The 15,729-nt window shown below is 34.2% G+C and overlaps 1 protein-coding gene across 5 annotated transcripts in view; it reads right to left on the reverse strand.

The window, feature by feature from the left end:
* The window catches only part of OPA1 (OPA1 mitochondrial dynamin like GTPase), a 99,931-nt gene that overhangs the window by 25,476 nt on the left and 58,726 nt on the right, over window positions 1-15,729 (reverse strand). For all 5 annotated transcript variants that reach the window (XM_053564741.1, XM_053564739.1, XM_053564740.1 and 2 more), the window contains 8 exons: window positions 12,629-12,794; window positions 10,194-10,346; window positions 8,511-8,619; window positions 7,622-7,701; window positions 4,218-4,358; window positions 2,077-2,193; window positions 980-1,073; window positions 289-399 (listed from right to left, as the gene is read on the reverse strand). In XM_053564741.1, the coding sequence (XP_053420716.1) occupies window positions 289-399; window positions 980-1,073; window positions 2,077-2,193; window positions 4,218-4,358; window positions 7,622-7,701; window positions 8,511-8,619; window positions 10,194-10,346; window positions 12,629-12,794 (971 nt within the window). The remainder of the gene's footprint in view (window positions 1-288; window positions 400-979; window positions 1,074-2,076; window positions 2,194-4,217; window positions 4,359-7,621; window positions 7,702-8,510; window positions 8,620-10,193; window positions 10,347-12,628; window positions 12,795-15,729) is intronic.

The following is a 15,729-nucleotide window of genomic DNA, read 5'->3' on the forward strand; positions in this document are numbered from 1 at the left end:
TGTGAAACTTGAATGAGTTCTGAGATTACATATAGTAATGCATCAGTGTTAACATCAAGATTTTGGTGTTTGCATCATGGTTGCTAGGAGAAAATCCTTGTTTCTAGGAAATACATACTAAAGTACTTGGCCATGGTATTACTTTAAGGCAGCAACTTACACTCAAATAGTCCACAGGAAAAAAAATTTCCTTGAAGATAACTTGTAACTTTCCTGTAAGTGTGAGATTAAATGGATGAACAATTAAACGGAAAGGGGAAAGATGAATAGGCAGGAAGAGCTACTTACTGAGGTCTTCAGCCAGCTGAACTCGTTTACCAGTGAGCAACTTAACCTTCTTCTCACTGTCTTCAGCAAAATCTTCCAGTACCTCTTTAACATTTTTCTCTAATCGCCTAACTGTTCAAGGCAAATGAAAAGACCTCAGTATGATTTTTAAGAACACATAAAATGATAAAATTAATCTATATACGAGGAGAAAGTTTACATTTTTTCTCATCATGTTAGATACGTTGCTAGGCTCATACTTCTCACAGAGACTCTCTATTGTCATACAGTACTTTTATCAGCAAGAAACTGATACATAATCTCAGAAAATGTTACCTTCTCAAGCCATGACACTTTAATGGAAGTACAGATTACCCAAAAACCTAAGTGATGCTTAGAGAGTTTTTGTGCAATACATTCCGGGTATGTTTTATTTCCCATCTTTGACAATTACGATTTGTTTTCATTAATATTTTAAAGACAAATTTTAATTTTCAGTTTTTCTACTAAGTAGACTTTTAGGGAAGTATTCTGGTACCTTTCTATTAAAAATGATGTTATTACTATTATTATTATTTAAGAGACTAAGTCTCTGCACTCTAGGCTGGAGGGCAGTGATGCACTCACAGCTCATTGAAACCTCAAATTCCTAGGTTTGCCCAACTATTATTTTTTAATGTCAAAATGAGAAAGCAGTCCCTATATGGCTTACCTTCAGTATTTGTAAGTTGCTGCCTTAAAGTATTCGCAGTGATAGAGAGCATGCGCTGTATTCTCCAAAACAAGACCACATCGTTACATTCCAACTGAAATATCAATCAAGATGCAAATTTTAAAATAAAAAGCACGATTATAAACACATACAACTATGAAGTCAGAACATACATCCTAATAAAAACACTTAGGTTTACTTATTACATACACTCTCATCACAGATACAAGCTACAGAATCCATGACATTCTACATGATTTGGGCTCTATTTGCCCTTCACCTCTGTACAGTTTTGTTTTGATCTCAATGACAAAGCAAACAGGGTTGAGAAGTTGAGAATTTCATTACATTATATATAAGTAGAAATTCAGAGCATAGACCCCCAATTTATATTTAGTTTCAGTTTAACAACCACGTTTCTCTTAAATATGTCCTATGGTTAACCTCTTTTTTTTTGAGTGTACACTCAAGCCATTTTTGAAATTCAACTGTATACAAAAATAAACAGATTGTTTAAAAGAAGCTTACTCTATACAGAGGTTGTCTCAACAATTAAAATTATGCAAAATATTTGACACTTACATAGGGGCATATAAATACAAATTTCTTTTAAACTTCTGAAAATAAAAGAAAACTATTTTAGAAGTATCAATTAAATAAGATAATTAAAAGAGCTTTTTCAAAAGGATATTTAAAAGTATTTTAACTTGGAAAAAAATGCTCAAAATATACCAGTCTGCTGCCATCTAGGGGTTATTTTGTAAAATGTGACATTAATTTATAATAGTCTATTACAAGACTTTAATATGGCTCTTTTAAAAATTTAAAATAAGATTCAGTAATAAAAAATAATTACAACACATAAAAAGCACAAAAATTTTTTTAAAGTATTATTTACACTATGCAAATGAATGGTTATGTTATATACTTATATAAATATACTCTCCCCATGTACAGAAAAACTTGAATAGAAATACATAAAAATGATAACTAAAATAACTTCTAGGTCAAGGAATTATAAGTGACTATTTCCTTTTTTTTTTACGTTTAAGTAACATTTGTCAAAAAACATTTCACTTCAATTTTGGAAACCTTACCTCAGCATCTACAAAATGCCTTTGGTAGTAATAAAAGCCTCTTCGACAAAGGTTACAATGGTTTAGAGCTGTTTTTAAAAAATGTCTTCTATAAACTTGATGCCAAGTATCCTTAATCTAAAATGAGAAGAGAAAGCAAAAACCAAAGTTACTCTACATTCTTCATGTTGATCAACCACATTGACAAGGTGTACACAGAATTTATTTATAAAAATAGTTAATTAAAAGGGCAATGTTTTTTATTCTACAACCCTTTTTATCTACTTTTTAATCAACGTCTTAAAACAGAGATTAGAGTTACTACTTTGACTTCTTACCAGTTTATGTCCTTAAAAATTAGCAGTGTTTTAAACAAATGCTATTATTATAGTCAAACAATTATCTGGCAGAGGAGACAAGAGATCATCTTCCTCTAGTAAAAAGGTGGGGAAACTAAGGCAAAAAGAGGTCAAAAGCCTTGTCTAACAATAGAACTAAGACCAGGAAGCTGGTCTCAGATCACGTCCATCAACCCAATCATATTTCCTTTCTGATTATTAAATTTCACTGCTTCTACAGCAACAATCCCTATCACTTTGTTCCTTCACATCCAGTGTCTTCTTTTTTTGAGCATAATAACGTTGAGCAGGTACAATAAACACCAACAAACACCATTTGGCCATTAAGAAAAGTGGAGCTGGGGAGATTGTAACAATTACAAAAGGCAATTATTACTAGCTAATGTAATGGAACTATGCTAGAATTCACATCTCCTAACATCTAGTTCATTCAACATTCTTCTCATGGTACTCTGCTATTTATTTTATAGCTTTATAAAGTATACTGAAAAAATATCAGTTGAAAACAACTGAAATTTTCTTGCTCATAGAAAGTAATTAATCCATACCTTATGATATGGGCAAAAATTAAAAAAAAAATCATCTCTTCCATTCCACTGTCCAGATAAAAGTGTTAACATGAATAGATACATAAAGCATAAAATTATCAAACTAAACACAATTTATTGTTAAAGAGAGCTAGGACTAATGTGAATAAATTAAATCTATATTCAACTAAAATCTCATGTAATCATTAGTTTTAATCTCAGTTTCAATTTAAAATAATGCTAGATGTGCAGCAGCTCAAACTACTTTTGAGTTTCACTAGTTTTCTTTCCTTGTTGTGACCCCTGGTGGAATTGAAAATAAGTATTCTCAATTCCTCAACTACAGACATAAATAGCTGATAATCTTTAAAAGAATTTATGTGTGGCTCTGGAATTTTTTATATGATTACTCCCCCTACTAGTTTTACTTTTCTGTTTCACTTAAGCTAATATATTTTAATTCATTTTAGAGCTTTTGAATGCCCAACTAAACAGGAGAGAACACAGTCTCTGAAAGGTATTTTTTGTCCCAAACAAACACCATGAAGTAAAAAGTAGCCTAAAAGGAAGACTAGTTTTATTCTCATATTTGTTACAAATGAAGAAAATGAGATAGAATCTAAAGGTCTTATCTAATTTGCTAAAAACTTAAGAGTTACATTTTTCTAAACTCACTCAGATTTAATTGAGTTATATTTGACTGTTAAACACAAATATACAGAAGGTGCCAAAAAATATACATATATTTTAAGAAAGGATAAAACTACTAAAATTGTTAATATGCAAGTGACACTTGACTTCTGCAAATTGCAACAGATACAAGATACAATATAACAAGTGTTATTGGTATACGTTGAGTATTACAATTTAAATAAAGCTTTTTTATTTCTTAAAATGTATATATATTTTTGGCACCCTCTGTGTAAATATGTAAGCTATATTAAAATAGAAATTCTATTTTATAATCGCAAACAGTGTTATGGGGTGGGTTTCATGACTTTTTCCAAGAATTATATGCTGAACTTACCCAATAAATTCAAGTCTCAATTTTCCCATTTAAAAATTGAAGTATTACCTTTAAAAAGTGATACTAAGAATAAAATTTCTACTCTTCACGCATTCAAAATAACTAAATTTTCATTGTCAGCAAATGTACATTTGACCGAAGTCAAATTAAGTGCTTAAATATCTAAGTGACACATTAGAAGTAGTAACATTTGGCTGGAGAAAGCAAACATAAGGAATCAGGTTCACACTTTTCAGCCATGTTTGTTACCAAGCTTGGATCCACTTCCACTCCTCGAGATTCAAGGTTCTTTCGGACCGTGGTTATTTCATCACTTGCCAGATAAGCTGGGTGCTCTTCATTACACTTCAACATCTTCTCCAATTCATTCTTGGTTTCATTGTGAACACTCTTTAAAATGTGTAAAAGACAGCTGTGTTTAGATGGATCATAGTTTGGCATTTGTAAACAGAGCCCCAATTTCAATACACTACTATTGTCTCACAGGGGACCCAACCTTAATCACAACAAACAAGATATGTTGGCTTATGAATCTGGTTAACTGGCTTATGAATATAGAGCAACATGCTTTCTGAAGGGGGGTGGAGTGGAGAAAGGAATTAGTCTTATTTGTTATGTTTTTATTTATGCTGAAATGTTTTAAGTTGAAGCTCCAGGAATCTTACTATGTACTTTCTTTCTTGATCTTAGGATATAATTTGCTAGGAAAAAGTACTCTTAAAACATGGAAAGAGCTGCTCTAAATTTTTCTAAGAATTACATTACTATAACAATGTCAATCTTTTTATATACTTTTTTTCTAATAAATTAAATATAAAATGCAGTTGGATTTTTTTAAAAAAGCTTTTTCATTAAAAAGTCATACTTTACACTGCTCCTGTGTTTATCGTTCTTAAATTTACTTCTAATTTCTTTTAAATAATTGTTCATAATCTTTTTACCACAGGAGGAAAACATACCCTAATTATAAGTTAGAAAATAAAATTCTTTTTTTTTTTTTTTAATGGTTATGTTTATTTATTTATTTTGGTTTTTGGCCGGGGCTGGGTTTGAACCCGCCACCTCCGGCATATGGGACCGGCGCCCTACTCCTTGAGCCACAGGCGCCGCCCAGAAAATAAAATTCTTAAACTATGTCAAATTAAATGTATCTTGTCATTTTCAACCCTTCATTCAAAATATATAATAAAAGAAACTAGCTTCAAATTTACTTATTATACTACCCTAAGGGAAGAGTACTTTGCCACAAACTATATCACAGCTATGGAATCTGAGTATCTATACAAGGATAACATTAAAATGCAAATAACTGGCTCATAAATGGAACTATTAATTATTACTCTGAAAACATGACAATTTAGCGGAAATGTAAATTAACAGAGAATTCACTGTTTGCTTAAATGCCTGCTATTCGGAGGCAGGGAGGCAATCTCTGTCAACGGTGCTCCCGGCTCATCCTGTGCTGTGCTTTCACTTCTGCCTTTCCACTCCCCACATGCACCATTTGCACCACACCGGGCTGGCCTTCAGAAGAGACCTACTCCCCCCTCTATTCTGACAGAGATCTCTGTTAGTTTATCTCAAACAAGACGAGAATGTTTCAAAGGGAGAGATTTTCATAGAAAACGAAGGAAAAACAAACATGCTAAAAGCACAAAATAGTTGCAGAGCATGGATTTCCCATCTTTAACACAGGACAATCTTGTTTCTTTTCCTGTTAAATCATGTCACAAAAATAGAAGAAATTGTTCTACAGCCACCTATACTTGCAATGTGAGACCTGAGGATATTCTGAACCTCTTCTAGAATCTGTTTTTGACTGTAACCTTCAGGTACAGGGTCTAGAACACAGTTTTCAACTGGGAGGGATAGAAAAGTTAGAGAAGGAGAACTTGACTCAGTGAGTCTGATTAGAGGCTATCTTTTGAAGGAAAAACCAAAATGACGTATGTAAATGCCTCCCCCCAGGCAATTCTGATGTCCCTCCCCTCTACTTGCTAAATTATGGCCCTTGTTCTAAGGCACTGCAAGGCACTGCCTTGAACCCTGATGAGATAAGACTTTTCTCTGAAATGTTTCTGGATTCCTCTTCTAGGCTTATGGACACTTTGTATTGACATTAAAACCAATTCCTTTGCTTCTCTTGAAGGGATTTCCCAATTTCCCTATTATTCCTTAGAAAAATAACTTACAACCAGTAATCATTTCCTTCTGAGTGTTTAGCCAAAGCATATTTAGTGCTGGTGCTTTGCCATCATTGATTAGACTTTAGGCCTAATTTCCCTAAGCCTTGAAGGGCAGACACTGTTTTTCTTTTCAGTTTATCTGCCTCATACCAGCTCTTTCTAATCAATGCCTCTTCCTTTATCAAAGTCAGAAACCTCTGCTGGATCCCCTAGAAACCCTTTTCTGACAGATTTCCCTCTCTGAGCCCATCTGCAGAGCACAGATAACAACTGGTGCACCCTGAACACACACATGATCCCATCACTGACTATGCCCCCTCCTTAGCTTTTCTTCCATCTCTTAATGACTCATTTTCTACAAAATCGCAACAGAATAAAAAGAGAAGACTGTCTCGTCACTACTTAGAGACAAGTTGAGACATATCTGACTGAACTTAAGAAATAAGAACTGTGGAAAACAATTTGATTAACTTTGTATTTAAAATGAAAGCAGGAATACAAAGTAAACAGTGATATGTCATTTGGTAATTTTTCATTCTCTTTATCTTTCCTCTCAATTTTTTCATCTCTTGATCTCTTTTCTCTAACTAATGAATTCAAGGACCAAAGAAAACAAGAAAGTAACTTCTTCTCTTTCATTATTTCATTTATGTATCTAGAGTCTATATTATATTCTATTTGGAATCTTTCATTTAATAAGAATGAATACAGAAAGAGCCAATAATATGAGACTAGTAAATAGGAAAAGAAGCCATAAGAAAAAAATATAAAGGGGTAAAGGTATGGGGTGAGGACTTCACAGATTTTCCTACTATTTGCTCATTTTTAAAGTTATTTATATTTAACTTTACTATATTGTTCTGAAGTACTCATTAAACGTTTATATGGGTAGGATTTCTACAATTCAATTTCTTGTCTGAATTTTTATACTTATTTTGAAACATAGAAACAAAGAAAATAATCTGAATAATCAACAAAAAGATCCAAAGATAATGGCAATAGGTTAAAAAAAAACATATCTTTTGGGGGTGCCTGTGGCTTAAGGAGTAGGGCGCCAGCCCCATATGGTGGTGGGTTCAAACCTGGCCCCGGCTAAAAACTGCAACAACAACAACAACAAAAAGATACCTTTCCCCCAATCACATTCATTGTACATCATGTGAAATTACCATTTTTTGTTCAAAAATTTCATCTTTTTTACAAGTAGAGAACAGAAATGAATAATCAGCCAGAAAAGGGGCATGTTTCTCATCTCCTCTTTTAATAATACAGTCACTTCACTTTTAAAAAAAACTTTCTTATGTAGTTTACTCTTTTTTCTAAAGATGATTATATTTTAGAAAGGCTAATAAAAAAGATTTGAAATTCTCAAGGTTGTTCTAGAATCATGGAAAGATTGTATTTGAATGCTCAAATTAAAATGAACAAAATCATGTCATCATGAGACTAGAGATTTATTATTTTTACCTGCTCTTGGGTTCGATTCTTCCAGTATAACCACCTCTTTTTCCAATCTGGACCTATCATGTTTTCAATTGCATTTTCAGCTAGAAACATTAAAAAAAAATTAATTTATCAAGAATCTTATCACTTACCAAATACATGAATTACAACCAATAATGGTCTTGCTTTCTCAACTATTTCAAAGTACTGTATAGGAAGTCAGTTGAAATAAAGAAAAGAAAAAACTGAAAAAGGACAGGTGTGGTGGCTCATGCCCATAATCTAGGCACTCTGAAAGGCTGATGGATTGCTTTAGTTCAGGAGTTCACCATCAGACTAAGCCAGAGTGAGACCCTGTCTCTAAAACTGGCCAGGTATTGTGGCAGGTGCCTGTAGTCCCAGCTACTTGGGAAGCTGAGGCATGAGACTCACTTAAGCCCAAGAGTTTGAGGTTGCTGTGAGCTGTGATGCCACGGCACTCTACCAAGGGCGACAAACTGAAACTCTGTCTCAAGAAAAAAATAAAGAAAAAAAAATTACATGACACATGTACAAAAAAATTTAATTATATGTGTTTAGGATCTACAAAAAGTACAACTGCTTATAAAATTCCTATAAGTAGAGTAGGAAACACACTAAAATATTCTGAATTACAGCTTTTAAGAATGAGTATATATAAACATCACATGTCCAATTTATTTATTATTTTTAAGCAGTTACAAAGAAGTTGACCAAACAAAATTCCACAAATAGTATTCAAGTATGGTATTAATGACAGACTTTGAATTGATATTATATTTTACAAACATTCATAAATGTGGGTGATTTCTTAACCACTCAGAATACTCAGAATTTAATATTCCTCATCCCTCAATAATCCCATGTCAACATCCATGATGGTAAGGACACTTACTGTCTTTGAGACGAGCCTGAAGAGCCTCTTCCATGAAATAAATAGCTGCATCCCACTGCTGCTTGTCAGATATGGACCGGTCTTCCAAAGCATTGTGCTGAATAACCCTCTAAAATGACAAGTAAAGACAAAGCTAGTTTTTATATCTCATCAATTTAGTAATTTTATTTGACATCTTAGTAAATATGAAAAATAACAGACATATCTAAAATTGCACAAAAGTATGTCCCTCCCATAAATATGTGGTAGCTCCTTTTATTTGCCTGCTTATTTGTCAGCTTTCTATCTGAAAAATAAACAGTAGAGATTTTCTCTTACCCAAATTAAAACAAGCTAACCATCTCTAAAAGGGATGTGGGGTATATTACACTTTTAACTACATAAACTAATAAATAACTAATAAAATGCAACATACAGAACCCAAAAATTCCTGGGTTATAATTCAGGTCATTTTCACCTCTTCTTTTTGCCATATGATCTGTCTTTAGCCTTCTCAAAAAAGAAGGCTAAAGTTCTTCTTTGTAACTACTAAAAAAAATTATTATCTCACTGCTAACAGCAATGAAAAAAAGTAGTAGGGTAGATGCTTAAAAGGTCTAGACAATCATAAATGTTATTACAATTAAAATTGGCTTCCAAATTTTATAGTTTTTGAGTGAATGAATAAAAATGGCACCCTTCTCTCAGAAAACCAATCTTAACAGGAATAAATGTGGTATTCAAACATGAAGACAAGCTTTTTTTTCCAAAACAAATTATAATTACAACCAGTCCACAGTCAGATAAGTGCCTTCCTAAAAAAACTGCTCAATCCTATAATTCAACAGTACTTATCTTAACTCTCTGAGCAAAGCAGGTGTTTAATAGATTTCATTATGGCAGTAAGAACTTTCTACATAGCAAAAGATTTATCAGGTGGTAGAGGTTGGGAGCCAGGCGTTGTAGTTAGAGCAGAGCTTGAATCACAGCTCTGCCAATGACAATAACAGGACTATTTAAGAACTAAATCATACTTGTAAAATATTTAGCAGAGTTGCTGGAACAGTGAACATTCAAGACATGATAGTGTTACAATTTTAGAAGTCTAACATTTTATGATTCAAATCCACTGAAAACCAATGTATTCCTTTCATTACCACAGAGGATAAAATTAGAAGCAGCTCTCTAGAGACAGGTCCATGAAATGGCTAATAGATGACAATTTGTAGAAGTTTATGGAAGCCTTTTTATGCAATGTGACTTTTTTCTGAAATGAAACCCAAGAAAAAAAAAATAGCAAAAGTTGACTTTAGAAGGGCAGAGACATTTAAAGGGGCATAAATCTACTTCTTCACTTCATTATTTTATAAGACTTTCTGATGCTATGTAAGACAAAGTCTGACATAATGATTTTGGGGGGGAGGGGTTATAAATGATAATAAAATCACTAAAAGAACTCATATTTATGTTTTCCTCTTTTAAAACTACAAGATAATTACAAGTAGTCCAACCTCTTTCCTGCCTAAAATAAATAGGAACTGGAGAGTATGTGGGTGGCAAAAAAACTGGATTGGACAGGGTTAAATTAAGAATGTGATAATACTTATATAAAATAAACAAAAATAGTTTCCCATGAAATAATATTAATTTGAGAAATTATATAAAAGTTTGAGGCTGATATCCTAATATACAAACGACATATACCAAGCTGTCCTCTGCAAAATCATTCCACTTGTGGCGTTTAATACTTTCTTCCTTAACAGCCTCTTTGAGTTTATCAAATATATCGTCATGCTCTTTCCCTTTGGGTTCTGTCATGAAGCGGGAAAATTCTTCTTGTAGGGTCTCCCAAGCAACCTAGAATTATTTAAAAGAAAAAAGCTATATTTATAACTATACGTTTTAATTTAAAATATAACATGGAAAGTAACACGAAAACTTAAGCCAAATAGATATGATAAAATCAGCTTATCAGAAAATATACATACAATTAACAAAAAGGCAAATATAAACTATGGTGTGGAGGTCTCACACTGGTCGCAGGTGGGATGTTTTCAGCCTCCTGACACATTTTGGCAGACATGCACAATGTTTTCCAATGTTCTACATTTGGAAAATTAGTTTCTAATATTTAAAAATTGAGAGACGTCATATAAAAATCTGTTACTTCCAGCCTCTCTTGAACTAGGGAACGGTATGCCCATATTCCTACAAGACACCACCTGTTGGCATGAAAAGGCGCTGCCTCACTTAGATACCATATGCTTCCTCAGTCTGCCACAGGATTTACTTTACTTATTTTAACCTATAAGACATTTCAGCATGCCTGCTTCTTCCACATTGTAAAAAGTTTAAAATTTCTTAATGACTCAATCATCTTCACATCTTTGTCTTTAAGCAAAAGGATGAAGCAATGCATCAATATTTGCAAACACAGAACAGTATTACTCAACTTTGTATTGTAGCTAATTCCTAATTATTGGAGTGGTGAAAGGAAGACCAGTGTCAAAATAACTGGAACTAAACCTACTTACAATTAAGTGGGCTTTTTAATGTTGTATATTATATTTAGCCTTTCCTTATTTGAAACAAAGAAATTAAGGCATAAAGAAAGGTGGCAGTCCAAGAAAACAGAGTAAATGGGGTGAGCATTAAGATCCACCTGTGGATCCTGACCCCCACCAGTGCCACATCCTTTCTACCACACCCAATATGGAAGGTAAAAAACTGCAGGACACATAATCTTTGCCATTTTTATGATTGCTTCCACTGTTTGCATCTTAAGATATGAAAATGTCTTCTCATGGGACAGGGCCCGGAAAAATGTTAATTTCAATAGCAAGGCAAGCTGGTGAAGGGGGCAGCGGCTCCCTAATTATTTTAAGAGTAAATGTGCCAAGAGTTGACCAGGGCTCAGCAACATGCAGCTTAGGCAGAGAGGCTGCAAGAGTTCACAGAAAGAGAAGATGGAGAAAATAGAGAACAGAGGTAAAAGAAACTAAGACTGGAAAGGAGTGAAATCACACCTGAAAAATGAGAAACTCATACTTCATATCTAAGATAGGTAGGAAAAACAAAATTACTTTTAACACTAGCCCCAATTTTGTGGCCCCAGCAACTTCATAAAGAAGAAAAAGACACACTGACTCACAGCTAGAAAATCACTGGTCATAGAGTTATGTGTATGAAAGACCAACTGAAATGACAGACATACTAACATTTGTCTGGGCAGCTCCTTTGGGCCACATATTGTCTAAGTATTTTATACCTGTTAACTTATTTGATCCTTGCAACAACCCTGAGAGGTAGGCAATATTACCATCCCTATTTTACAGATGTGGAACAGAAAGGTTAAGCAATTAGTCCAAGGATTATACAGCTATTCAGTGGTACAGCCAAGACTTGGGTAATAGAAATAAATTCTCTAAGGTAGTTTTTATATAGTATAATCTTCTGTCAGGATCCTAACTAAGGAAATGATTTTTTTTTTTTTTTTTGTAGAGACAGAGTCTCACTGTACCGCCCTCGGGTAGAGTGCCGTGGCGTCACACGGCTCACAGCAACCTCTAACTCTTAGGCTTATGCGATTCTCTTGCCTCAGCCTCCCGAGTAGCTGGGACTACAGGTGCCCGCCACAATGCCCGGCTATTTTTTCTTTTTGTTGCAGTTTGGCCGGGGCCGGGTTTGAACCCGCCACCCTCGGCATATGGGGCCGGCACCCTACTCACTGAGCCACAGGTGCCGCCCTAAGGAAATGATTTTTAAAGTATATTTGTACCTGTGGAAAATTAGTAAATGAAATGTTTAATCCATATCTTCCTTATAGAATCTCTATCTGCAAAAGCTGTTCAAAGTTTGTAGCATTCAAGCAAATGTTGCTTGCTGGATTTGTTAAATGCTATCATTGCAAGAACCAACAGCCTCAGTGCAAAATGTACCAATTAGTAAATTAGTATAACAATAGTAACTGGTAGCAACATTAAGGTTAGTCCCAACACAGACATAAGGAACAAAGAATAAATGGTATATAAGGACCAAAAAGAAAGACAGTGGCTGTGATGGGAATAAAACCTATAATTCACAGCTCTTACTCCCTTCAGATAATGCTTCTTACCCATTTAATTAAATTATATCCTAACCTCTACTGCTTTATTAGGAAGCTGTTTATCAGTCCACTGTTTAAGCTTGATATCCACAGTAGTGTTAAAAGTTCCTGAATTCATGGTCTGTGCAGCTGGAAGATAGATGTTTTCAATCACATGAGTAGATACTCTTTCCCACAAAGACTGCTGAAGGATTTCCTCCCTGAAATTAAAAAAAAAAAAAAAAATCAAGAACACCAAATCTAAATATAACATTAAGCTTTTAAAAACAGCTTACAGTAAATTTTTATACTGGTGAGTTTACATTAAACTGCACTTCTTTAAGGTTTTAATAAGCTTTGACATGTGCATACATCTTTGATTCACAGTATTCACAATAACAAACATATCCATTATCTATGAAAGTTATAACCACTGGATCTACTTTCTGTCACTATAATTAGTTTGTATTTTCTAGAATTGTATATAAATGCAACCACCTGGAATGTACCCTTTTTGGGTCTATCTTCTTCCACTCAGCACAATTATTTTGAGATTTATCAGGCTGTTGTGTATATTAACACGTAGTATTCCACTTCTTTACATTGCTGTATGGTATTCTAGTACATTAGAACTAGTGTTGATGGACAGTCAGGATATTATCCTGTTGTTGACCATTACAACAAGCTGCTATGAGCATTTACATCCAAGTTTGTATATAGATATATGCTTTCCTTCCTCTTGGGAAAACATCTAGGAGTAGAATAGGGGGATTGTGTGGTAATTATATGTTTAATTTTTTAAGATACTACCAAATTGCTTCCCAGAACAGATGTGCCATTTTATATTCCCACTAGAAGAGAATGAGAGTTCTAAATCCTCTACATCAGTGGTTCTCAACCTTCCTAACGTCTCAACCCTTTATATAGTTCCTATGGGTCACCGCTCTACATCCTTATCAACACTTGGTATAGTCTGTCACTTTTAATTTTAGCCATTCTAGCAGGTTTCTAGTGGTATCTTACTGTAGTTTTACTTAGCATTTCTCAAACGACTGATAAATCTGAGCATCTTTTCATGTGCTTATTTGCCTAGTATTAACACTTTTTATGTGTTTACTGTGTAGTCCAAGACTGAAAACTTCTTGGTATCATTTTTACAATTTATCATACCACAGCACAAAGCACACGGATGTTATGTTACTCCCAGGTAACATTTTTCAACATTTCATGATTATAACAATATAAAAGATGCATAATTATGCTAAAAATTCTGCTTTAAGAGACTTCTTACAAGAACACAGATCACTAAATAAGAAAAGACAACTATTTTAATTAAGAAAAATATCAAAAATCTCAAGAAAATATTTGACTTCTCTCCAAATAATTTTCACGGCAATAGACATACTACAATAAAAACAAATACTCTGCTTGGCACAGGTCAGTCTTAAGAGTAACCTCAGGCCTTCAGGATGCCACTCAGGGTAGCAACAACATCTCTGCTGTCCAAAGCCAAGCTGTACTGTCTCTGGTGAGAAGACTCAATATCTCCTTGCCCCTCCAAGACAAAACATTTTGTGTTAAATGAAGCCTGTAGAATCCAGGAGTTACCTGCTGGATTATCCTTGCAAATGTGGGTTGTTTTTCAGTTACAATCAGAAAAAAGAGAGCATGTAAGGAGAGGATTGACCTCTGGGGCGATCTTGTCTTAATTTAGTCACTGAGTTAATGACAGAGAATGGGGAAATTTAAGGAGCAAGACAGAAGACAAGCAGCTTGTCAGGGATTCCTATTCAGATACCATTTTAAACACAAACTCAAGAAGATTTCCAGAAGTTCAATAGGATCCAGCCTCCGGCTGCTGGGGCTTTCTTCTGTTCTAGCCTCAGAACTGGTATGCTATTTCTTTGTAGGAGTCTGTGGGCCAAGAGTTTATAGCTGAGGCACCCTTTCAAGGAAACCATGACAAAAATCCAGATTACCAAATCCTGGCCAGCCTGAAGTAACTTTCTCAAAGGAGGCTGCTGCTTTCTAGCCCACAGAGGTAGCTGTAGCTATCTATCCTTGCCCAGCCTCTGCTTTTTTTTCATCACCAAGCTGCTGTCCCCTGTCCAACTCCCAGTGTTCCCCTCCACCACCACAATTTTACTGTGCTTCCCATACCCTCCTCCATGACAAATAAACCATTTTACATTCCTACTCTCTTCCTAGTCTTTTCATCGCCAAACCTTTTCTGACTCTCCCTTAAGAATTGTTATTGTCCTCAGATTCTGCTGAGTAGAAGCTGTTAACTCACTGAATGGGCTTCAGAATGAGGGAGTGGAAGCTATGTCCTCCTTACCAGTCTCTCTCTGACTGTTCTTCCTCAATTCTCATGTAAAAACACCTGTACTGTAAGGTCACCCCATCTATTAGCTTCACTAGTTATCTACCAATTTCCCCAGCCTATGTTCTATATTATTACAGGTATCTTTTCTAGCCTAGGTTTTGCCATCAACCAGGGATAACTTTCACAAATATACAAAATACAATTAACACTGTAGTCTTTTTACCTTCTTTATTTCTAGGAACTTTACCTACACTTCATTTTATTTAAAAAATAGTTTTCAAAATAATTTTTTTTTTTAAAGCAGAGGATTTACTCCATATAACTTTAATCCATAGAGAAAAAGTAAGAAGTCCCCAATAATTATACTTTCAGGAGATAACCACTATTTACAGCTTAATTTATCATTAAAAGAATATAATACCTATATATATTTCTGTGGGTGTATGTATTTAGGAGTGCATTATATTATACACACTGTTTTGTAAAAGGTTTTTAATATAAAAGTATATTGTATACAGATTTCATGTCAGCACTCCACATTTTTCAATGGCTGAACAATAACCCACTGTAAGGATAAACCAACAAAACCAAGATGAAGAGTCTTGCATGTTGATCTCTGTCAAACAAATCCTCGCTTCCATATACTCTGAGCTGTGTAATTAACTGACTATAAATGTACTCACTACTTAATGGGCTCTTCTTCATACCTATTCATCTAATCACTAAGTCCTGTCATTTCTTTTTTTTTTTTTTTTATTGTTGGGGATTCATTGAGGGTACAATAAGCCAGGTTACACTGATTGCAATTGTTAGGTAAAGTCCCTCTTGCA

This window comes from Nycticebus coucang, chromosome 16 (genome assembly GCF_027406575.1).
Source record: "Nycticebus coucang isolate mNycCou1 chromosome 16, mNycCou1.pri, whole genome shotgun sequence".
Taxonomy (NCBI): Eukaryota; Metazoa; Chordata; class Mammalia; order Primates; family Lorisidae; genus Nycticebus; species Nycticebus coucang.